At 45.9% G+C, this 22,810-nt stretch overlaps 1 protein-coding gene across 1 annotated transcript; it reads left to right on the top strand.

Moving 5' to 3' along the window:
- Window positions 1-1,612: 1,612 nt before the first annotated feature.
- UACA (uveal autoantigen with coiled-coil domains and ankyrin repeats) lies at window positions 1,613-21,066 on the top strand. Its single transcript, XM_027666746.1, has 19 exons — window positions 1,613-1,752; window positions 4,249-4,382; window positions 4,874-4,962; window positions 5,415-5,479; window positions 5,835-5,892; window positions 6,393-6,463; window positions 6,569-6,675; window positions 7,576-7,757; window positions 8,203-8,240; window positions 8,582-8,668; window positions 9,764-9,871; window positions 10,901-10,933; window positions 11,429-11,527; window positions 11,729-11,765; window positions 12,671-12,723; window positions 13,919-16,597; window positions 17,204-17,353; window positions 18,413-18,478; window positions 19,309-21,066. The coding sequence occupies exons 1-19, from the start codon at window positions 1,717-1,719 to the stop codon at window positions 19,378-19,380; spliced, it is 4,164 nt and encodes a 1,387-aa protein (XP_027522547.1). The 5' UTR covers window positions 1,613-1,716; the 3' UTR covers window positions 19,381-21,066.
- Window positions 21,067-22,810: the final 1,744 nt, after the last annotated feature.

The raw sequence follows: 22,810 nt of genomic DNA, 5'->3' as shown, positions 1-22,810 counted from the left end.
CTGGGCAGGGCTGGGGAATGTGATTTAGCAATCCTAAATCCTGTGGTCAGGACTGTCTCAGGAGGATCTCCAGCACAAAGGGGCTGCAGCTCATGAGTCACAGGAATGCCTGCAGGCAGATAACGTGGAGACAAGTGAAACCTTTGGGATAAATACTTTGAAGAAGACTGTACACCTGGAAGCCACAGTCTCACCTACACTTCTCACCAAACTGATTTTGGTTAAATGGGCCTTTTCTGTTGCTGTCACTTGTGAAGTGTATTTATTTTTTTCCCTCCCCCCCCCAAAAAAGCCATTTTTAGCTTGGGGAGACAGACTTGGTTCTGGTCAGAAGACGATGCAGTCACTGCACTTTTTGGAGTGGCTTTGTCACATGGGTACTAACTGCAGGGAGGGCTTGGAGCTTTCTTTGGGGAAACACGGTGGTGCTGCAAGGCAAAGGCTGCTGCTCACAGCAGGGGATGTGGGATAGTTCAGGAATTACTGGGAAGGAGTGAATTAGTCCAAATATGAACAATTGGTTTTAAACCTCTTTGCTGAGAAGATCCATTTATTAGGCTATTTGCAGTCTCTCCCGTGTGTCCTCCAGGGTGTGTGTGTGTGTGGATTTTCTGGCCCTGGACCAGGTTTTTGTCCTGCAGACAAAACAGTGCATTGCTTGCCTTGTTGACCTACTCCTCTAAATATGGCACTTGGGAGATCTCCATTTAAATTTAAAACTTGTGAAAGGGGACTCTCCTTCTCCCCTCCTGTTAATCATTGTGCTGTCACCGAATGTTTTCACAGCCTCTGTGACTCCTCTCGTTTCTCATGTTGGGAGACAGACTGGCAGCAGCAGTAAGCTGAAACCAGGTTCTATTCAGAAAGGGTTTCAGTGCTGTAAAAGGAGAATTTTTTTTAAAGCAAAGGCATGTGTGTTTTCTAATTTGAAATGGGTTACATTTCTGTCAAAATAGGATCATGCATTCCATCTGCTCTGCAGTTGTAACTGTCTGAAGTCTGAGCCTGGTTTCAGCTCTGTGGCCTGGTGGAATGGGGAAAAAGTGACTCCTGGGAGTATTTCAGTCCTCGTGTGTTATTAGTGGTGATAAGCGTGACCTTCCCCCATGTCAGTGCACAGTTAATTTGACTAACGTGTTTGTTATTTTAGAGTGAGTGTTTGCCTGTCTGCAGAGCACAACAACACGCAGTAGGGTTTCCTGCGTGCCTGTCTCCTCGGTTAACACCAAACCTGCCCCGCATTACTCAGGGCAGGGGCACGCCGGGAATGCACTAATAGCCATCGCTTTCTATCCTGCCTGGCAAGGACTGGGCTATCAGAAAATAGATCAGCCTCAGGAGACTGTCTACGTATTGTTTACAAGATCTGCGGGGTCTGGGCAGTATTTCCCTGGGAGCCCCAGTGGCTCTGGCAGTTTGTCCCACACGACCCACAGCTCTGGAAGGGCTCTGGGGAGCCCCGAGCGCGGCCGGACCCGCACACCGCTCCTCTGGCCGGGAGGTTTCCAAGAGTTATGAAGTCTGAAGATGATCCTGAAGATGGGGAGAATATCCTCGGGGATCCAAGCTAAGTGAAGGATGGAGCAGGATGAATCCAGGGCGGTGGAGAGGAGCCGTTTCTGGAAGCAGGCTGTGTGAGCTCGGGGCGCTGTGAGCGGCGGGAGCTGATGTGAGATAAACTGATCCCTCCTGGCAGCACCAGGCTCAGAGTTCAGGATGATCTGTTGGTTTTCTTGTGCAGCTAAAGACACTGTAGGTATCTGAGCTTTCACATCCCTGGCAGTCATTTACAACTGCAAAAATGGGAAAGCTTGAATTGTGTAAATGTTTTATAGTGGGTACTGTTTAATTAATGTGTGTTGTATCTCTTAAACAACTATTCCTGTGAGGAATTTTCCTTAAATGTGAGATGCATTTGTTAAATGGGTAATGATTTAATCATGGAATGGTTTGGGCTGGAAGGGACTTTAAACTCATCCTGTCCCACCCCTGCCATGGGCAGGGACAAATCCCACTAGCCCAGGTTGCTCCGAGCCCCGTCCAACCTGGCCTTGGACACTTCCAGGGATCCAGGGGCAGCCACAGCTTCTCTGGGCAACCTGTGCCAGGGCCTCCCCACCCTCCCAGGGAAGAATTTCTTCCCACTATCCCATCTATCCCTGCCCTCTGGCAGTGGGAAGCCATTCCCCCTTGTCCTGGCACTCCAGAACATCACAGGCCATGGATAGAATTTACTGAAGTGTTATAACCAAAGGGGAAAAAATATGAAGGTGATGGATTTTTTTGGGTTTCTTTTTTAAGTAATGCATTTGTTAGTCAGAAGTTTTATTAAATGGGAGCAAGGAGGGGCTGGGGAGGATTTTCTGTAGATTTGGGTGAGTTTGTGGTAGCAGGTGTGAGCTGCAAAGATGCAGCTGGGCAATCCCGACCAGTGACAGACACTCAGGGTGGGATTCCTCTCCTGGGAGGATGGGAATGTGCCATGTGCAGAAGAATTTAGAGGGCACAGAGCTTGATGCTGTGTGTGCCCAGTCTCTGAGGTGTTTGAAATTAAAGCCCAAACCTGAGGAGGTGGCTTTGCAGAGGAACCGTGTCCCAGCTGGGAAGGGACACCGGCATTCCCGGGCAGTGCAGGCAGAGTTTGCTGGGACTGGTGGTGTCACCAACACAGTGACTTCATTAGGCCAGGCTGGCTTGGCTTTCAGGCTAATGGATGTTTTAATTGATTGACAAATCAGTTCTGCACCTCAGCTGGGCAGCACTGGTGGTAATGTCATTAGTGGTCTATTTTTATTACCTCATGTCGCTTTTAGCAAGTGTTGTACTGAGTAAGCTGTTGCTAAGCCTTCATGATTACTGTAATCTTGTTTGTTGTGAGAAAGGGGAGTAAAGATAATCACACAGAATCGTTAGGGCTGGAAGGGCCCTCTGGAGATCATCCAGTCCAACCCCCTGCCAAGGCAGGGTCACCCAGAGCAGGTGACATGGGAATTCGTCCAGGTGGGTTTGGAATTTCTCCAGAGGGGAAGATCCCACGCCCTCCCTGGGCAGCTATTCCAGTGCTCTGACACCCTTAAGGAAAGAAGTTCTTCCTATGCTGAGGTGGAACTTATTGTGGTTTAGTTTATGGCCATTGCTGCTCGTCCTGTCAGTGGGCACCACTGAAGAGTCTGGCACCATCCTCTGGCACCCTTGGAGATGTTTGTGTGGATGGATGAGATCCCCTCTCAGCCCTCTCTGGTCATGATTGCAGTTCCAGTTTACAAATCACTACAGTTGCAGGTGGTGGCAGTGGGTTTTTGGTTCTGTTCTTTTTTGTGTACCCTCTTTTCCCTGGCAAACCCTGGGTTGGGGTTACCTGTTTTAATGTTCTTTATTTGGTGAGGTGTGGAACTTCTGATCCACAGTGATAAGTAACTTTGTGCACCTACAGGCTGCTTGTGTCTCACTGTTATCAACAAATTCTTTTGCTGTGCAGGGTTAGATTTGAATATAATACTCCTTTTTAAGTCTTGTTCTTCAGTGTCCAGCTTGGCCGGGAGGTTTCTGTCACAGAACAGAAATTCCTGGAAAGCCCAAAGCCAGTCAGGAGGGGTGGTTTGGCAGTGAAGAGAACAAACTCTGTATTTTGGGGTGGGAGGCTTGGCCTGTGGCCTGAAATTCTAAATGTGAAGTAAACAAGGGAAAAGTGGGGGATGACGACTGTCTGGGGCTGAATGTGTGGTGGTCTATTTATAACTGCCTTGGACTTCCTTTGCCCTCTCCATTGCTTTGGGAATTGCAGGCTTTGAACTTTGAATTTCTTCCTTCTACAGCTCACTTCTCTTGACCATCACACTCAGGTAACTTTTGCCCCACTGCACAGTGTGACACAGCCAGGAAAAGCTGTGTCCTGGTGCATGTTTTTAGAGCATTCATTTGTTGTTGAAATGTGAAAACTGAGCAAAGAATGAAGCAGGATGAGGAAAACCAAAGGAAGTTTGATCCTGAAGGTCTCCTTTAGGACAAAAGTGGCTTAACCAGGCTGCCTCTGAGCACTGCTCAGTTCCAAGAGCTGATTGAAATGTGACAGTGATGTTGTGCACAAATGGCTGTGAACAGTTTGATGGGTGTGACTCCCTTTGCAGACCAAGCAATGCTTTGTTGTCTCCCCCATTTGTGTTCAGGTTCAGCCTCTTCCAGAGGTGCCCTCAGTGGACTGAAGGTGCCCCACAAGCTCACTCACATTTCTGCTTCTCTCCTGCACAGCTGAACCCAGACTGGAACAAATACGATGACAGGTTAATGAAAGCAGCTGAAAGGGGAGATGTGGAGAAGGTTTCATCCATCCTGGCCAAGAAGGGAGTCAGTCCCACAAAGCTGGATGTGGAGGGGAGATCCGCGTAAGTGACTGCAGTGCTCCAGGAGGTGCTGGAAGCTACTGAAAATTCCTCAATTCCCAGTCTTCTGCTTCTCTGAAAGCTTTTTTGAATCCCTAAATCTGTGTAATACCACATGTTCAATTCCAGTGTACTAAACTGGAATACCAGCTGGCTCGGATGGGAAATCCTCAAACTGCCTTCACTTCCAAGTGAAGATCAGTATTCAAATACTTGCTCTTGCCAGGTTTGAATATTAAAGAGAAATTGAAGCCACATTGGTCTGTCACCTGGTTCACTGATGAGATAAATAATGGTTGTTTCTCAAGAAAGTTGTCTTGTTCCTTACAGTAACATCTGCCCAGCTCTCACCTGGATTTGGACACTGTCCAAAGCTGGGTTTGTGCTGTGTGATGCCTTCAGTGTGCAGCTGTTGGCTTTGGCTTTCCTGGCTAATATTGCCATTTTTATGTACAAAACAGCTGTGCTTAAGCAAGGTGTTTTCTCCCTTATAGGTTTCATGTTGTAGCATCAAAGGGAAACCTGGACTGCTTGAACACCATCCTTGTCCATGGAGTTGATATCACGGCCACTGATGCTGCAGGTGGGCTCCCTCAGGGCTCCAGGGGCTGCTTGAAAATGTTCTCACCTGGGTTTTAATTTGGAATAGAATTAAGCTGAACCACAGGATAGATCTTCCTCCCTTCTACAGTTGGCAAAAAAATTGATTTTCTGTGTGACTTGCAAACAGGAGAATTACAGAACTAACCTGACCTCCTCCTTTCATGTGACAGTTTATTTTTGAAATGCTTTTGTGGAGCCATTTGCAGTATTTTGAGGTTAAGTTCACAAATGAACTTGAATCCTTGGTTGCAGTTTCTCTAAAATAAGCAAAGACTGTGACAAATAGTGAGGTGCATACAAAAGGGATGACTTGGTTATAGGCAGAATGGGAGGGGGAACTGACACAGAGGGACTGTTGTATCTAAGATGATGTGAATATTCATCAGAAATCCATTCAAAACAAATCCTGGATTACTGTTGATCTGTTTTCAGGGAGAAATGCGTTGCATTTAGCTGCAAAATATGGACATGCCTTGTGTTTGCAGAAGCTCTTGCAGGTACTGAAAAATCCACCTTGTCTTTTATTAATTAGAGGGGAAAGGAGATTTTAAATAGACTGATTCAGAATTGGGATATGCCTTTCTTCTGTGATTTTTTTTTTTTAAATTAGAGTCTTCTTAAAAAATAAGACAGTCATGGGGAAAAGAGCTTTAATCTTTCATTAATGAAACAATATTGAGGGTTGTCTTAGGTTTGTGTGATATTTATTTTTGCTTCATTTATTCCTGGTCAGTTAGTGCTCATTTTATTTTATTTTATTTTTTTTAATTTTTAGTGGGTTCTTTTAAACTTCTGTTTCTCTGATGCATGTCTCCATGCAGATATAAGTGGCACGTTTTCTTATTTTAACAGTACAATTGTCCAACGGAGAATGTGGATCTCCAGGGAAGAACTGCTCTTCATGATGCAGGTGAGGGTTTTGCTTTTCTGGTAACTGTATATGAAACTAAGGTTTAATTAGTGGGTTAACTTTCAGATGGGCAGAATTCTTCTCTTTTAGCTTTGGTGACTGTAGTAGGAGAGGGTGATTTATGTTCTCCTGACATTTGTCCTCAGTGATGAAGTTAACAGTCTTGGAGGCTGGAGGTGTGAGAGTCTCTTCTGATGCCTGTGAATTTTCTAGTGTGATGTTCAGCAGGAATGAGGAGCAGAGTTTCAGAGCAGAGCTGTCAGGAGGATAAGATCCCTTCCCTCTGGGTTTTCTGGCCCCTCCTGGTGCCCCACAGTGTCAGGGGCAGGAGGGTTTGGTTTCCTTCGGGCACTTTGGGGGTGGGAGAACAACGTTGCAGAGCCTTGCAGTGCTTTAACTGAGCTGTGTGAGGTTTTGTGAGCCCAATCCACCCAGGGAGGTGTCTGGGGTTCCCAGGGCTGCTCTCAGCAGTGTGACTCTCTCTCTGTCTCTCTCCAAAGCCATGTCAGACTGCTCCTCCAGCATCCAGCTCCTGTGCGACCACGGCGCCGTGGTGAACTCCAAGGACGGAGTGAGTCCTGCTCTTACCCTTCTCCTGCACAAACCCTGGGGCAGTTCTTGTGCTTCCTCTGCTTCCTCTCCCTTCCCTCATGGCTTTCCCCCTCCCTGTCTCCAGGATGGGAGGACACCCCTGGTGCTGGCCACTCAGATGTGTCGTCCCACAGTCTGTCAGCTGCTGATAGACAGAGGAGCAGATGTCAATGCCAGGGACAAACAGAACAGGTAAGGCACACAGGGGGTTGCTGGAATAACTGCTGGTGTTTGAAGGGTGGAAAGCTGCCCCTTAGCTCTCAGGCTGCAGAATACATGTGCTAAATTTGGGGAGAAAGAACCTGGGGTTTAGCTCAGAAGTAGATGTGCCAATGCAACAACGCAGGTAAACCTGGCCTTACTTTATTGCTTCTGGTTGCATGTAAAACACACCCAGGCCTGTTCCTGCCAGCAGAGAACCTGCAGCTGGTTGTTTTGAGAGTTTGTGTCCAAAGCTGCATCTTGCACCCTTTGGGATCAATGTGCAAAATGGGTCATGACAAAAGGGGGGCTTTGTCAAGAAGTCCTGAGTCCGCTGGAGCTCCGAAGGGACCTCAAGGCCTTGAGGGGTTTATTTCTGGGTCAGGGGAGGGGGTTTCTCTTTGTGGCTGCTGCTTCTGCCAGTTATTTCTTGGAGGATTCCTGCCTGGTGGCCGAGGGACGTGAGGCTGCCATGGGACAAGGCCTGGCTACTCCCATGGCACGTCCTGCAGTTGGGAAGTGTTTGGGAAGCATTGCCAGGGCTCCCAGGTGCTCCCCTCTCCAGATTTTGTCTAAACTCCTCAGCTGGTGTTTGTTGTGTCTGTTGAGATTTGTATCTAATAGAGGAAGCCAAAGTTTTCAAAACACTGGGAGACTCTCAAAGGCAGCACATTTGTGCTGCTTTCATGAAAATACTGTTGTTATAGCGGGTTTGTTTTCTTTTTAACAAATATTTAAATGTTGGCTAAATGACTTTTTAAAGCTGTTTCCTCTCTGGATAGAGGGAAGGTGCCTTGGCTGTGATTAGCCATGAAAGCACAAGGGATTCTCTGTGTAAGAGCTGCTCCCTCCAGCGAGGGCTCCCCAGTGCTCACCCCTCTCTCCCCCCAGGACTGCCCTCATGCTGGGCTGTGAGTACGGCTGCAGGGATGCCGTGGAGGTTTTGCTCAGGAATGGTGCGGATGTGAGTTTGACTGATGGCCTTGGGCATGACTGTGCTTACTATGCCAGGATTGGGGACAATATTGACATTTTGGCTTTAATAAAAGCTGCCCTTGAGGACTCCGGCAAAGGTAGGAGGAACCTGGTTGTGCCGCTTTGCTCTTTGGGTTGAACTGTGTGTCCCCCCTGCTGTGTCTGCAGGGACTGCTTTTGCTGTGGTCCTTTGGCCACAGAGCTGATAAACTGCCTCTTTGGGTGGGGAAAGAAAGTTTTTTGGGGTAGTGTTCGATTGTAGTAAAGCTTTTAAGGTAAATACAGGCTCTGATGCCTGGAGGGGTTAACATTGCTGAGCCTGGCATTGCAGGATTGATCACTGGAGTTTTCAGCCTTATTTATAGAAAATCTTTGCTCTTGTGCATGTTTCCAAGTTTGATTAACTGGGGGGTGGTGAACTATTTTTTTTGAAATGTCCTCCCAGTATGGAAAGTGGATGGAATTAGCTGAATGTGTTGCACTGCTGCATGAATCTGAATGAAATGTGTTTTGTAACTTCCTGGTTTTGTGGTGCTTTTTTAGGAAGAGACAGCATGAAGAAAGGGCAGGCTGAGCAAAAGGTAAGTATCTGATTAGGATTGTGCTGTGATACAAAGCTATTCAGTATTTTATGATTCTAAACTTTATCTGTAGCTGGGATCAGACGGTGTGGCTGGTTCTGTGTGAAAAATATTCCACCATGTGCATATTCAGGATTAGAGTTTTGACAAACCTCCCATTTGTGTGGGGATGAGATCATGGGTGACCTCTTGTTGTGAAGCAAGCTGTCAAAATGGGAATGTTGCAGGATTGCTCCCCGTGGAAGCTGAAAGGGGTGTGGGAGCAGCCTGTTATCCTAAGAAAAGGGTGTCTGCAGGACACAACAGGAGCACAAATTCATATTTCACTGCTGTATTTACAGATTAGCAACATGTCACAGAAGTGGAGTCGGGGGTTTGTGCAGGAGGAGGTGAATGTCAAACTGTATCAGAAGGAACACAGTGCTCAGGTAAGAGGAGGATTCCTGTGACTTGGGTGTTCCCACGTGGATAATGAACCAGGTGAACTAAAGGAAGATGAGCTTGCAAAGGAAGCACTAATGATTCCATTAAGAAAGGTCATATATTGCTGTTTACTTAAAACTTAATTGCCTGACTGTGGAATGTGGCAATTATGCAGATAAGCTGTAAACTTCTTTCAGGAAGAATACTTTTTGTGTAATAAATAATTGCAGGTCTCCATAACCTTTCCTACCTCTGTCTCTGCAGTAACATCAGAGTCACAAAACAGCAAGGTTTATTTTTTCAGCCCTCTCAAGAGATGTGTGTTTGTGTCATACTCAAAGTAATCTGTGTCACAATTCTACCAACCAGCATTAATTTCCCATCCCCTTCCTATGTCATTACAGTTTTCAAAAAGATAAACAGCGTTTTAAGCCATGGGGAACAAAGCCCTGAGAAACTGAGGCCTTCACTCTGAAATGCTTTGTAATGGAGGATAAAGATCTCTGTTCTCTGGGGGGGCTGAAGCAGCTCCACAGTTAAGGCAGCGATTTCAGGCAAGAGTTAAAGGTGCTTTGTGTTGGCATGTGAGCACTGGCTGACTGAGGCACAAAGACCCATCACTGGGGTGGATTTGGATGTCACTGGGGTGGTTCTGGTGGCTGCTGGAACAGTTTCACACTGAAAGGCTGCTCTGCTGCACAGGCTTTTCCAGGGCACCTCTGGCTGCAGAGGTTGGTGTCAGGAGCTGGTTTAACAGGAGCTGTTTGTACGTGTTAACAGACACAGATAAGCAGCTCTTGAGGGCTGTCAGCACCCAGGGTGACCCCACTCTGCTCCTCCTTCCCCAGCCTGTGTGTGCACTGACAGGAATGAGCTGTCTGGAGCTCAGGGGCCTGAAGGCTCAGGAGCTTGTGCTTGTGTAAACCTTGAGAACACTCCTGACCTGGAGAGAGGCCACAGAACCATCAGGGGACTCCTTAGGCAAGGCTTGGAGCCTTTAGTGGCTGTCAAAACTGCTGGTTCAGGTTCTTTACCTTTCCCCAGGTGTGTGCAGTGTGGTGGTCTTTATGTATTTATTAATCTCATGTTTTACTTTTAAGGACTTGGAGTTGGAAAACCAAGATCTGAAAGATCGGATGAGAGAAGTGCAGGAGGAGCAAAGGATGTTGCTGGACAGAATCAGTGGGCTACAAATGCAGCTGAATGAGGTAAACCAGGGCTTGGAATAACCTGACTTGAAAGCTGGAATAACCCTCTGATGCTGACAGTAGGAGCAGAAAGAAAAGTACATGAAATTAGGACAAGGTCTCCATTCCTTTCCTGGGAATTGCTGCTCTGTGTCACTCATTTTCTGCTGCTCCAAAAGGCTCTGATAGTAATATTCAGGACTTGTAGTAATATCCAAATTGTGAGCAGACCTGTTGCAGTATCACTCACTGATACCCACAAATTTGAGCAATAACATTCCTGGTTCTGCCTCACAGTGCAGCAGGAGCCTCGGGGTGTCCTGGCAGGCTGTAATTTGGAGACTGAACCTCATCTGCCCAATTAAATGTAGGTGGTGTGTGGCAGTACTTTACCATCTGCTGATTTTCCAGCTGTTATTGTAAGTGGAAGCAGAGAGGAAAAAATCTTCAATTGGCAAGAAAACAAACCCAAAGTTCTCAATGGGAATTTCTCACGCAATTTTTTTTTTTTTAAAACCTTTTTTTTTAAAAAAATAAAAATAAAAATCCCTCTCCTTAGAGCTGAGCATGACCAGCAGAAAGAAAATAAAAGCAGGATTTTTTGCTGGCTTTTATATTTGTGGAGACTCATGTTTTTTTCTTTACTGAATTTTGTAGCAGTACATTTGTGCAGCTCTTCCTAAATGCAGCACATGGATAGAAAGAATTTCTTCTTGGAATCACTGCCTTGTCTGAGCTTCTCTCTTCAGCATTGCCTTTATAAAATAAACTTCTTAATAGTCACTTTCCAAAATCAGCAAACTTCTTCTGAAGTTGTACTTTTCTGCCTCAGCAGTGTCTGATTCAGATAATTGAGGAATGTTCCAGTTTATGGGGACATGGCTCTGTCAGACATCCCTAACTCCTGTTCAACCTCTGGCAGGGGAGATAAAGCTGCATGGGGAGCATTAGGAACTGGGGTGGATTTCTCAGCTGTTGAACTGTGTACAAGCCCCTTAAACATCATTGACAAAATGATTTGGGGGGGATTTTTTTTTGTTATTTTCACAGGAGCAAATGTTTGCAGATGATCTTGAGAATGAGGTACGATATGTCACCTGCAAGTGTAACAGCACTGGGAAATAGGGGAAGCAACCCTCTCATTTCAGTAATGTATTTAAAACTACAGAGGAAATAAAAGCTGCCTAAAAATGCTAAATGAAGTATCTGCTGCTGTGTCAGTTTGTACAGCTGCACAGCATTTCTAGTACTACAGATAATATATGTCATTCCTGTGGCACCTTTAAAGCAAACTTAATATTATAATTATCTCTAGTGACTTTCAGTAATGCAAGACTAATAAGCATGAATAAATTAAACAACAGCAGATTATGTTGGTGCATATTCTTGACTCATTCTTCAAGACTCCTCTTGTAGAGAAGCAGTCTTGTGGAAGAACTTCAACATAAAATTTTAGGGGTTCTTTCGGTGCTGATCTTGGTTGAAGTTCTCCCTAAACTCTTTTTAAAAGTTGCCTGAGATCTTACAAATCTGTCCCTTCTTGTGGCTTTGGCTATTTGGCACTTCTTTCTCTTTCAGAAGGATGAGCTGAAGAAAATCCTCACTGCCAAGGAGAAGCAGCAGGAGGAAAGCTTGAGGACTATTGAGGCTCTCAAAGCTAAGCTCAAATATTATGAAGTACGTTCACTGATTTGAAATGTGATAGAGCAATTGAGATTTGCAGCAGTAAATACTTTAAACACTTTAAATTGTTGTAAGCCCTAAGTGGATATCACCTTGTAAAACCTTTCCCTGCCCTTTAATCCCTAGTTTAACATATACCAAAAGCTTAAAGCAAAATTTCAGCTTCATTTTGTATTTCTTGCTGTTTGATTTTAGGGGGACTCTGCGGGGTCTGGAAGTAACTTTGGAAATAGTAAGTACAGTAAATTCTCAAAGCTTTCCATGCCTGGGGCAGTGTTAGAGTACACAGACAAAGGAGTTTTTTTTTTGTCATCTCTTCATATTGTTGGCTTTAAATCAGCCAAGCATGGTGTCCCCCCCAAACCCTGGGAGCAGAGTGAGCTGGGCATGGGTGTGTTGGTGGGTGGGTGCCGGGGCACTGCCATCAGTCTCACAGTGACTGGCCTTGTGAAATGTGAGCTGTGACTCTGCTGCATCTCCTAATAACGTGAAAAACAAGCTGAGCAAGATCCCTGCTCCCCGTGGAGCTCCCCTTTCCATCCCTCATCCCTCAAACAATGCTCCTGTCTGGCTTAGCACCAGCAAACTGGCCAGTGGCAAGGCTTGAGTGGAGCAGGTGTGGCTTCAGATCATAAGCCCTCAGTTTACACTTCTGTCAGAAATAATTCCATTTCCACAAACTGGAGTCTTTTGCATCCAGCTTGGTCACAGACCTGCCTTGCACTTGTGTAACTGAACAGCTCATGACAGATTAAATAACATTTTGAGAGCTGTTTGGCTGCCTGTCAGGAGGAATCATTTCTTTGGAGTGCAAGGAGATGCTTTTCCCTGGTGTGCTCATGTGCAGACCTGCAGCTGGGGGGAGGTGGCTTCCAGGGCACTTTTGCAGAACAACTTACCCAGCCTGGCACAACAGTAATTTTTCCAAGGTTTTCTTTTCCTTAGGAGGGCTTTGTCCAGACTTTTTATGTGACTCAATTAAGGAGGAATTGTTTTAATACCAAGTACTTAAACACCAACCTTCAGCCTTGCATGGCCCCATTGAACAGACTGAAATTAGGAAGGAAAATCATAGTTCTTGTGATTGTGTTAGTGTTTTTAACCAGAACCTAAATGCCATTTGCTCTGAAAATCTAGGAAAGGAAGATGCAGTAGTTAAACAAGGCCAAGCACTTGCCATGGAATCACAGGTAAGAAATATTTTACCACTGGAGATAATTCTGAGATAGTAATGCTGGGAAAGCTGAATGTCCTCATAAATGTATGTTTGTTGAGCGTTGCTTCTGAACACAAAATTTTGAGGCATCCTTGCTCTTCCATGTTAATTTTTAACTGCTGGTGCCCTCTAGAGTCCTGTCTGTGACAGGGCTTTAAATACTAGGGAGTCTGAGTACTGAAGGGTCTGTAATGAGCTTTCTCAAACCTGGATCAACTGTTGCAGGGTAAAGTGCAGTTGGGTTTCCATCTCCATGATTTTTCTCTGCTTTGAATTTGGGTAATATTCGGAAGATTTCTTTTTCCTGCCAGCTATGTGATCATTTCCTGACAATTCTGTTTGGTAGCTGTCAACTTTCTAAAGCAACAGTTCCAGTGCAAACAAGGCGTGTCAGACCCTTGGGGGTGGAACGAGATGGTCTTTAAGGTCCTTCCCAACCCAAGCCCCTCTAGAATTCCAAATGACTGTATTCCTCAGTCTTTTCAGCAAGAGGGTTCTGTTAACCATGGCATACTCTGCTCTGATTCCTTATAAAATTATTTTCACGTGCTTGAGGGATGGGGGAAATCTCTTAATAAATTAAATTTGTTCAGGCAGATGAGTGATTAAATATGAATAGCATAACAAGGGGAATGGAATGAATATACTACACCTGCACTTTAATGTCAGTGGGGTCTGATGAGTTTGCATTTAGGTTCAGATGAGATATTGGGAAGAAATTGTTCCCTGGAAGGGTGGGGAGGCCCTGGCCCAGGTTGCCCAGAGAAGCTGTGGCTGCCCCTGGATCCCTGGAAGTGTCCAAGGCCAGGTTGGATGGGGCTTGGAGCAACCTGGGCCAGTGGTGGGATGAGATGGGCTTTAATGTCCCTTCCAACCCAAACTTTGCTGGGGTCCTGGGATTGGGAAACAATAATGTAGAGCTATATTCAAGATTTTTACTGTTAGAAGCTGAAATGCCTGTTCTGTAATATGGGCAAGAATAATTTAGTGCAATTTTAAGGGAGAAGGAAATCTCTTGTACAAGTTATGCTCAGATGAACAGGCATTTAAGACAGTTCTGTATGTGACAATTCACATATTAAAATGTGATGATAATAATAAACAACAAACACATGAAAATGACTTTTCAAACTTGTAAACTCGTGGTTTTTGTGCCAATTTCCCTCCAGTCCAGGTCTATGCTGAGGCCCCTGGAGCTGTCCCTGCCAGTCCAATCACCCAGTTCAGAGAAGGAAACCTTAAAGAAGGAACTTGACAACCTGAGGAGCTGCTTTGGGGCAGCCAAGGAAGAAATCAGCAAACTGCAGAGGGAACTGTCCCTCAAGGCATCAGAGTGTAAAGCTTTGGCATCAGAGTGTGAGAGAACCAAGGTGGAATCTGACGGGCAGATAAAGCAGCTGGAAGATGCTTTGAAAGACGTTCAGAAAAGGATGTTTGACTCCGAAGGGAAAGTGAAGCAAATGCAGAGCCACTTCCTGGCTCTGAAGGACCACCTGACCAACGAGGTGGCCTCGGGGAGCACCAGGGTGGCAGAGGAGCTCAGGGAGCAGCTGAAGGAGATGAAAACCAAGTACGAGGGGGCCTCTGCCGAAGTGGGAAAACTGAGGAACCAGATTAAGCAGAACGAACTGCTGGTGGAAGAATTCAAGAGGGACGAAGGAAGGCTGGTGGAGGAGAAGAAGAGGTTGCAGAAGGAAGTTGTCAAGTTGGAGATGGAGCGAGATAAAAGGGGGAGGAGCATCACGGAGCTGGAAGGGCAGCTCAGAGAAGCGGCGGCCAAGCTGGCCCAGTCTGTGACTGCAGAGAGGTTTGAGAACATGAAGAGTTTGCTGTCAAACGAGGCGAATGAGAAAGCCAGGAGGTTATCAGAGCTGGAAGGAGAGCGGGAGAAACTGCAGGCAGAGGTTGTGCTTTTGAAGGGGGAATGTGAGAGCCAGAAAGCTGCCCTGGCTCAGCACGTCAGGCCGGAGGAGCACGAGCACGTGAGGAGTGGGCTGGAGCAAAGGAACCAGGAGCTTGGGAAGGTGGTTTCTGAGGTGTCACAGAAGAACGAGACTCTGCAGAAGGAACTCGAAAGGTTGCAGGCTGATAACAAGATGCTGAAGCAGCAAGTCCAAGTGCTAAAAACTGAAATTAAAAGCCAGAATGTGCCTTTAAAAATTCATGAAGAATTGAAGAAAGCAAACGATCAGGCTGTGGGGGACCTGACCAAAAAGCTGTTTGAAATAACAAAGAAGTACAATGAAAGCAAAGCGGAAGCTGAAAAGCTGCTGGCAGAGAAGAACAACTTAAGTGAGAATATTGGCCACTTCCAAGCTGTGTATGTGTCTCCAGAGCAGCACAAAAAAGAAGTGGAAGCTTTGAAATCTAATGGGATCGAGCTTGAGAAGCAGCTTGTTGAGCTTCAGAAAAAATATGATGATGAACAGGCAAAAGTGTGCAAGCTGGTGTCTGAGAACACAGTCATAAGGGAGAGCCTGAGGGATCAGTATGTGCTGGCTACGACACACGAGGAGGTTAAATCAGTCCTGAACAACACCCTGGAAAAGACCAATGGGGAGCTGTCAGACCTGAAGGGGAAAATTGGGGAGATAAAGCACGAATTCCTGAAGGTGAACGAGGAAAATGGAGCCTTGAAAAACAAGGTGAAACTCTTACAGGATCAGTTAAAAACGGAGTATATAAGTTTAAAAGATCACGAAAGTACAGTAAGTGCTTTAAATAAAAGTGTGCACGAACTGCAGGAGAGCAATGCTGCGGTCAGGGCTGAGTATCACAGGGGGCAGGAGGAAATTTCACAGTTGCATGCGGAAATTGAGGCCCAAAAGAAGGAGCTGGACACAATTCAAGAGTGCATAAAGTCAAAATACGCCCCAGTTGCCTCCTTTGAGGACAGAGAGCAGAGCTTTGAAGCCACAGTGAAGGAATTGAGGGCACAGTTGCAGGAACGGGAGCAGAAGTGCAGGGAAAGCGAGGAGGAGACCAAGAAGTTCAAAGAGGAGAATGAGAAGCTCAAAAATGGCTTCTTGTCCATCCAGAATGACTTGCAGCAGAATTACATCCTGGCTGAGAAATCCCACGAGATGGAGAAGGTGTTTGCGAGCAGGATGGAGGAGCTGAACGAGCAGCTGAGAGGGTTGGTACGGAAATACACGGGGCAGGAGGAGCAGGGAGGGGACCTGCAGGAGCCCAGGGCTCTGCAGCCTCAGCACCTCTCAGGAGAACACATGGAGGCCTTGAAGGAGGCTCTGGGTCACACCGTGGAGGACCTGAAGGAAGCCCTCAGGAGTAAGGAGGAATGTTACGAGCAGGAAACACTAAAAGTAGGAGAGCTGCAGCAGGAGCTGTCAGCTCTGAAGAAGTCTTCAATACCTCTGGTGGAACATACACAGATGAAGGAAATGCTGGAACGAGAAATGGCAGCAGTCAAAGCCAGCTTGAAAGAAAAGGAGGGAGAAAACCGAGTGAAGAGCGAGGAAATGTCGAAGCTGCAGGCTGAGCTCCAGCTGAGCCAACAGGCCCTGGCGGAGCTGGGGAGCAGGGAAGTGATTGGCATGGCAGAGTACACCTCCATGAAGAGCTCTCTGGAGGCCCAGATCAGCAGCATAGCTGAAAATCTGTCCAGCATGAGTAAGAAGTACGAGGAGGCGTGTGAGGAGGCTCTGCAGGCGAGGAGGAGCGAGCTGTCCCTGAAGGATGAGAAGGAGCTGCTCCAGCTGCGGAGCTGCAGCATCGAGCAGGAAATCAAAGACCAGAAGGAAAGGTGTGATAAATCATTGACAACCATTATTGACCTGCAGAAGAGAATCCAGGAGTCTGCAAAGCAGGTGGAAGCCAAGGATAACAAGGTGGGATGTGGCAGTTAATGCTCCTGATGTTCTCAGTTCAGCAGGGGGGGATCAGGCTGCAAGTGCAGCTCCCGAGGTGTTCCAGCACGACCTTGTGCTGAGCATCAGGTCCCCAGGACAGGCCCAAATCAGATGAAGTCCTGGTTTTGCATTATACTAAGTTTTTGTTTTTTTTTTTTTAATCCCTCATATATTTTGGACATCATGTGTAGTGTTTAAATTCTATTAAAGCTTCAGACTTTTGGGGTATCCGGTCACTCTTCCATTGGAGCCGTGTTTGTTGAGCATTCCTGGCTTGCCTTCTGATGGGTCACTGTTCTCTTTAGAAGTTAGGCCTAGAATATCTTTAGCTACTCACTTTTTTCATCGCTTCTGTTGCTGGCTGACCTCCAGGGCCCATACCTGACACATCTCAGTGCCAGGAAGCACACTGTGACCCAGCATGTCGTGAAAATAAAGTCCTTTGTCTCAGTGAAGTCTCTCAGCAAGCTGGGACAAAGACCCTTCAACGCTTGCTGGTCTTCATCAGACTACCAGGAACATTAAAGAACATTAGTTTTTGGTGAGACATCCTTAAATGAGGTGTTTTTTGTGCTCTTTTTAAAGATCACAGAGCTGCTCAACGACGTGGAGCGGTTAAAACAGGCTCTCAACGGGCTGTCTCAGCTCACGTACACCGGGATCCCCTCCAAGAGGCAGAACCAGCAGGTGGAAATGCTCCAGAACCAAGTGAAAGCACTCCAGCAGCAGCTGGCTGTAAGTACTCACCCAAGGTGTTGTCTGACGTGCAGTAGCAGTGCTCAGTTCCTTGGATAAACAGGGAGATGTGGCTGTGGCTGCTGGAGCAGGGGGTGGCTGCAGGCTGAGGCTTTGCAACTGCAGCAGTCATCATTTTGTTCTTTTTTTTTTTTTTTTTTTTTAATTCCCCTGAGTTCTTGCTTCTCTCTAATTTTATTTTTTTTTTTTTGCTTTCTTCTGCATTTTGAGTCGCAACATTTGGGAGCTTTTCCAGGTGAAAAGGACACAAACAATTTAGAGAGAATTTGTGCTTAGAGAGAGAATTTGTGCCTACGAGATGCTCTGCTCTAGTTCACACCAGGACCATTTCTGAATGCAAGCTCAGTTTTAACACTTCCTTGCAGAAACTCAACCATGTATTTTTTCTCACTTTGAAGGAGCGAGATGGTCCTTTCTTAATGGATTTTACTTGTGTTCCCTTGGCTGCAAACCCTGAAGTGTTGCTTATCATGAAGTGCTGCCAATGAGGGGGAGCACATCCTGCTCAGTGCTGGGATTTGGTGCACATGCAGATTTTTGGCCCCTGTGACTTCAGTAGAGCTCATAATTAAAGCTCTGAGTGTGAGCAAAGTTAGTTATCCTTCTGTACAGATTTACAAACACATCTTTAATACTGTTTGCAGGGTTGACCCTTGTAAGGCAAAGAGTTCTTAAATTGGGTGGTTTTAAACAAATAGCTGATGCTGGTGATGAAACAAGTGTGCAGGGCCAGGAGTTGGACTGTGATGGTCCCAGTAGGTCCCTTCCAACCTGGGATATTCTGTGATTCTGTGATCTCAGCCCCCAGGCTGGCTCTGGCAGCCTCTCAGCAAAATTGGTTTGCTGCAAGTGAGAAATAACAACAAAAGAAAATAAGCAAAGACTTTTTTCCTTGGTTAATGGAGGGGGGGGATATAACTTTAACTCTGAAATTCAGCTTTGGCTGGTCTGTCAGGGCACAAAACCAAGTGCCCAGAGTTGGCAGTGGGCAAGAGCAGATGCTGAATGCCTGATTTCCCCTCTCCCTGTCTCTCCCAGGACGCCAAGAGGCAGCACCAGGAGGTGGTTTCGGTGTATCGGACGCACCTTCTCAGTGCTGTGCAGGTATGACTGTCCCTGGCAGTGTCCTGCTCTGTCACCTGGGTGTGGGACACCCCTGGGGGTGTTTCTGACTGCAGCACCCCTTGGGTGGCTGAGGGCACTGGGGTTGTTCAGCTGGAGGAGGCTGAGGGGGACTCGCTGGGGCTGAGGCTCCATCTCTGCTCTGGGAGCAGGGACAGGACTCAGGGAATGGCTGGAGCTGTGTCAGGGGAGGGTCAGGTGGGATCTCAGGGAAAGATTCTTCCCCCAGAGGCTGGTTGGGCACTGCCCAGGCTCCCCAGGGCAGTGGGCACAGCCCCAAGGCTGCCAGAGCTCCAGGAGGGTTTGGACAATGCCCACAGGGACAGGGTGGGATTGTTGGGATGTGTGTGCAGGGCCAGAGGTTGGACTGGATGGTCCTTTTGGGTCCTTCCAACTCAGGAGATTCCATGATTCTGTGACCTCAAACTTGAAACTGGCATCAAGTGCCTGCTTTCATGTGGAGAGTTTTAATTTAGAATGGACTAATCCATCAAAAACCCAAACCCATGTCATTTGTGAGTCTTATTGATGTGTTCTTAATTCTGCTCCAGCCCAGGGAATCCTGGAATGGTTTGAGACAGTAATTTTTTTCCCCCATGATATTTTCATAAAGGAAACTGCTGTGTCAGAGAGGTCCATGAGGGAAAAAACACAGGATCCCCAAAGTATTTCAGAATTTCCCAGCATGTGGCGAAAATACAGAAATAAGTCAAGACTTTGGGGTGATTTTGAAGAATCTCCTATTGCTGGTGATGGATGGTTGGTGTTTGATGGGATTTTAAATATTTTTGACTAAATGTTTGCCTCTCCAGGGCCACATGGATGAGGATGTCCAGGCTGCTCTGCTCCAGATCATCCGGATGAGACAGGGACTGGTTTGCTGACCTGCTGTGGCTGTGGGAGGGAGAACCTCCATGACATTTATATAATGGTGATGATATAGCTGCAATTAGAACCTCCCAGTATGAAACAACTTACAAAGCTGAAGCATTTTCTTCTTGTAAAACACTAAAACAGGGCTCCATTTCACGCCTGACTCCTCTTGCATTAATGAATAAAAGATGTAGAACATCTTTTAAAACTGGTGTCAAACCGACTGTCAAAATGATGACATAGTAGCTAAATTATTTTAATGTCTGATTGACCCTTACTAAAGCAAGGCCTACACCCAGAGCCTCCACTTTACCCTCTGACTTGAACTGGTGTGGTTAAAAATAAACTGTTCACAGGAGCATGGCTGAGTACTGGGGCTGTATCTCCTTTAATGATTAAGAGAAGGTGGCTAATTGGTCACATTAGCTGGCCAGGGTGTGCTGTGACACAGAGTCAGCTGCAGAGGTAGATAGAAGGTGTTTAGGTGTCTGTTGTAACTTGGCTGGCCAAGTTACAGCCTTTATTTAATATATAAGCTTAAGATTTAGTGCCTTTGCTTTTTACAAGACTTAAAAATCGGGTGTTTCCATCAGAACACTAACACTCCCCTTCCCCCCTCCCCCAAAATCTTTCCTGAGTGCTTTAATACTGATTCCTGCAGGCTGGAAGAGTGGAACTGGAGTGTCCTGGTTTGTGGAACAGTGTTTTGATTCCAGTGCCACAGTCCTGCTGCTGGGTGATTTCATTCTTCATTAGGCATGGGGGGTGTAGGCTGAGCAGCTCATTAAGCTGCATAATAGTTCAGGTATTGGATTTTCAAACACCAGCTCCCAGAGTTTTGAGGTGTAAATTATGTACTGTAATCTTATTTATGGGGGAAGATGCCAATAGTGAGGATTAATGCAAGGAGAATTTTTAATTGTTTGGAATCTACCCATTAAACAAGGTTTCATTTTTAAGTGAAGGATGGTGCTTCCACAAGGAAGTTTAATGAAAGAAAACATGAAATTTGGGACTGTTTGAAGGAAGAAATTGAAAAATGAGCCTGGTAATGAATGGGGCTGTTTTAAATTGAGCAAGGCCTGTGCTGACCTCAGCCTACTTGGTTAAAGCTTTTGCTGATAACCACCAGGTGGGAATCTGGCATCCTGAGGCAGAGGAGACTCTTCCTCTCCCATAGTCCTCAAAAGTAAGGACTGAAGTCAGAGTGCAGAGTTCTCTGCTTGGTTTTAACTGGGCTCCCCAACCAGCTGCACCTCCCAGGCCTCCCTTTTTTATAGTAGTATTATGTTTCTTTCCTTTTTTTATCCCTTTTTGGGCAGAGTCTTGTAGAATTGAAGAGGCAACTGCCATGTGGAGGCTCCAGACAGTGAGGGATGTGCAGGGCAGTTTTTATTCTAGAAATACACTTAATATATTTACTAAATATGTGTCTGTAGTTGAACAGATCTGCTGCTGCTTTCCTTTAATTTCTTAGGGGACTATTACAGAAAACATCTCAGTGTATAGATGTTCCTTTTTAGCCAAACTCTCTTATGATTGCATCACTTGAAACTTTTTGGAGAGAATTTGTTTTGTTATACTAACTCTGGCATATTTTGGTATTGTATCAAAATGTTCCTTAGCCGGGGGGTTCTCTGTAAGTTTTTCTAAATCTCTCCCATTTTACATCATCAATAAATTGTTTTCTTCTTTTTTTTTTTGGTATCGTAGTGGTCAATTCTCTTAAAGGTAAAGAAACAGAAGTAGTTTGGCAAAGTAGTTTGGGTGTGAAGGGTGTTGAACTGGCCTGGATGATCCCAAATACCAGGTAACACCTTTGGGGTTTGAATTCTGTTGGGGTTATTGTGCTTTTCTGTCTGTTTTCAGAGTGAGTTTGGTAAAATTTTGGTGATGTTGGTGAAGACCCAGAACTTCTACAGGTTATTTCTTCAGGGTAAATCCACTCTGGTCACTTCTACACCGAACAGGGCAAGTTGTCTGTCAGTTGTTGGATCTGGGGGTGAGCCAGAGAAGTTTTGTCACTGCTTTTAATGAAAGAATATTCACTGAACTTACCCTGCTGCTGGTTCTGTGCTAAGCCATGTCTGCAAATAATTTCCTCCAGAGTCCCTTCACTTGGGGGGAAGGGCTGTAACTTCACCATCAGCTGAATTCAGTTTTGGGATATTTGGGTTATCTCATCCATTATCTCTTCCCAACTGGGAAGAAAGCCCTACTTTAGAAATCAATGCAAGCTGAGGTGTCACAGAAATGAGAAACCAAAGGTGAATTTCCTTGGGAATGCTGTAGTTCACTATTCCAGGTGACACCTGGTGGCTCAGACTCTTCTGTTCCCTCGGTGTGGGTGATCCTGGAAAATTAGCATGGAGAGAGCAAACTTTTGGGCTTTAACAGGTGTGGGTTGTCTAAATCCTGTGCAAATGGGGGTGTCTCCAGGCTCAGAGAGGAACAAGCCCCTTGGCAATGCTGAATAAAAATGTGGGGGTGAATGGACTCATGGAGGTGAAGGTAAAACCTGGGCTGTGGCTGTGTCAGTGACATTCCCATGGCAGGGATGATCCCTGTGTCTGTGGGAGTCACCCAGGAGCTGTCCCCTCCCCGGGGAAGGAAGCTTTCCATTTCCATGGACAACAATGCTGGGGAATGAAAGGAAGAAAGGGGGGGGGACACAAAATGTCAAATATAAATGCAATGCACCTGAGAGGCCTCCCAGGGTGTTTGGGATCTGACCTTGGGATCTGTCCCTGGAACAGCAGAGCAGCATTACCAAGGTAATGGGGCCTGGAGCTGATTGCTGGCACAGTGTTCTGTTGTGTAACAGCACTTTTCAAAGGGAATTTTGACTTCTCTTTTTGTTTTGAGTAGCTGACTTGGAAGTGTCTCTGAGTGTGGAAAGTTGGAGTTTGCTGCTTTTGTCATCTCGTGCTTGTGTTGCTCTGCCAACGCAGAAAATTACCTTGGAATAGAAAAACCACACATGTAATTGTCCCAGCCATTAGATCAGATGGGTTTTACATGAAGTGAAAAAGATGTTGAGCATTTAAGGGCCATTAAACTGTGCAGGATTTTATTGGTGGGCTCACAGCCTTCAAAGCAGCACGACGCTGAGAGGAATATTTATTTTTACATTTGCAGAGTAGGGGGAGGGAATACATTGTAAAGGAAAATAGGAGAGGAAAATGTGCTGGTTTTCCACTCGGTGAACAGCGAGTTTTATTTCATAATAATTAGTTTTACACTTCATTAAATGTTGGGGATTTTGCTTATATACTTTTAGAGTACAGTGGAAAAGACTTCAAAAATTCTCAGCAGGGCATCAAGTTGGAGTTTTATAATCTAAGGGGGAATTTCAGAGTAAGGTGGGAGCTTTCTGAGGAGGATCAGGAGTGGGATGAGAATTATTTGGGGTACAGAGACACTTCTATTTGGTCTTGTCTC

Source organism: Corapipo altera, unplaced genomic scaffold (assembly GCF_003945725.1).
Source record: "Corapipo altera isolate COAL_440 unplaced genomic scaffold, ASM394572v1 349, whole genome shotgun sequence".
Lineage (NCBI taxonomy): Eukaryota > Metazoa > Chordata > Aves > Passeriformes > Pipridae > Corapipo > Corapipo altera.
The sequence above is the reverse complement of the archived record's forward strand: the minus strand, read 5'-3'. Positions and strand labels throughout refer to the sequence as shown.

Bases quoted from the DNA above. Each gene is read 5' to 3' on its own strand.
- UACA (XM_027666746.1), top strand. From the start codon at position 1,717: ATGATCTGTTGGTTTTCTTGTGCAGCTAAAGACACT. The intron at 8,241-8,581 runs GTAAGTATCTGA...CTGTATTTACAG, and splicing joins AAGGGCAGGCTGAGCAAAAG to ATTAGCAACATGTCACAGAA. The intron at 12,724-13,918 runs GTAAGAAATATT...ATTTCCCTCCAG, and splicing joins CACTTGCCATGGAATCACAG to TCCAGGTCTATGCTGAGGCC.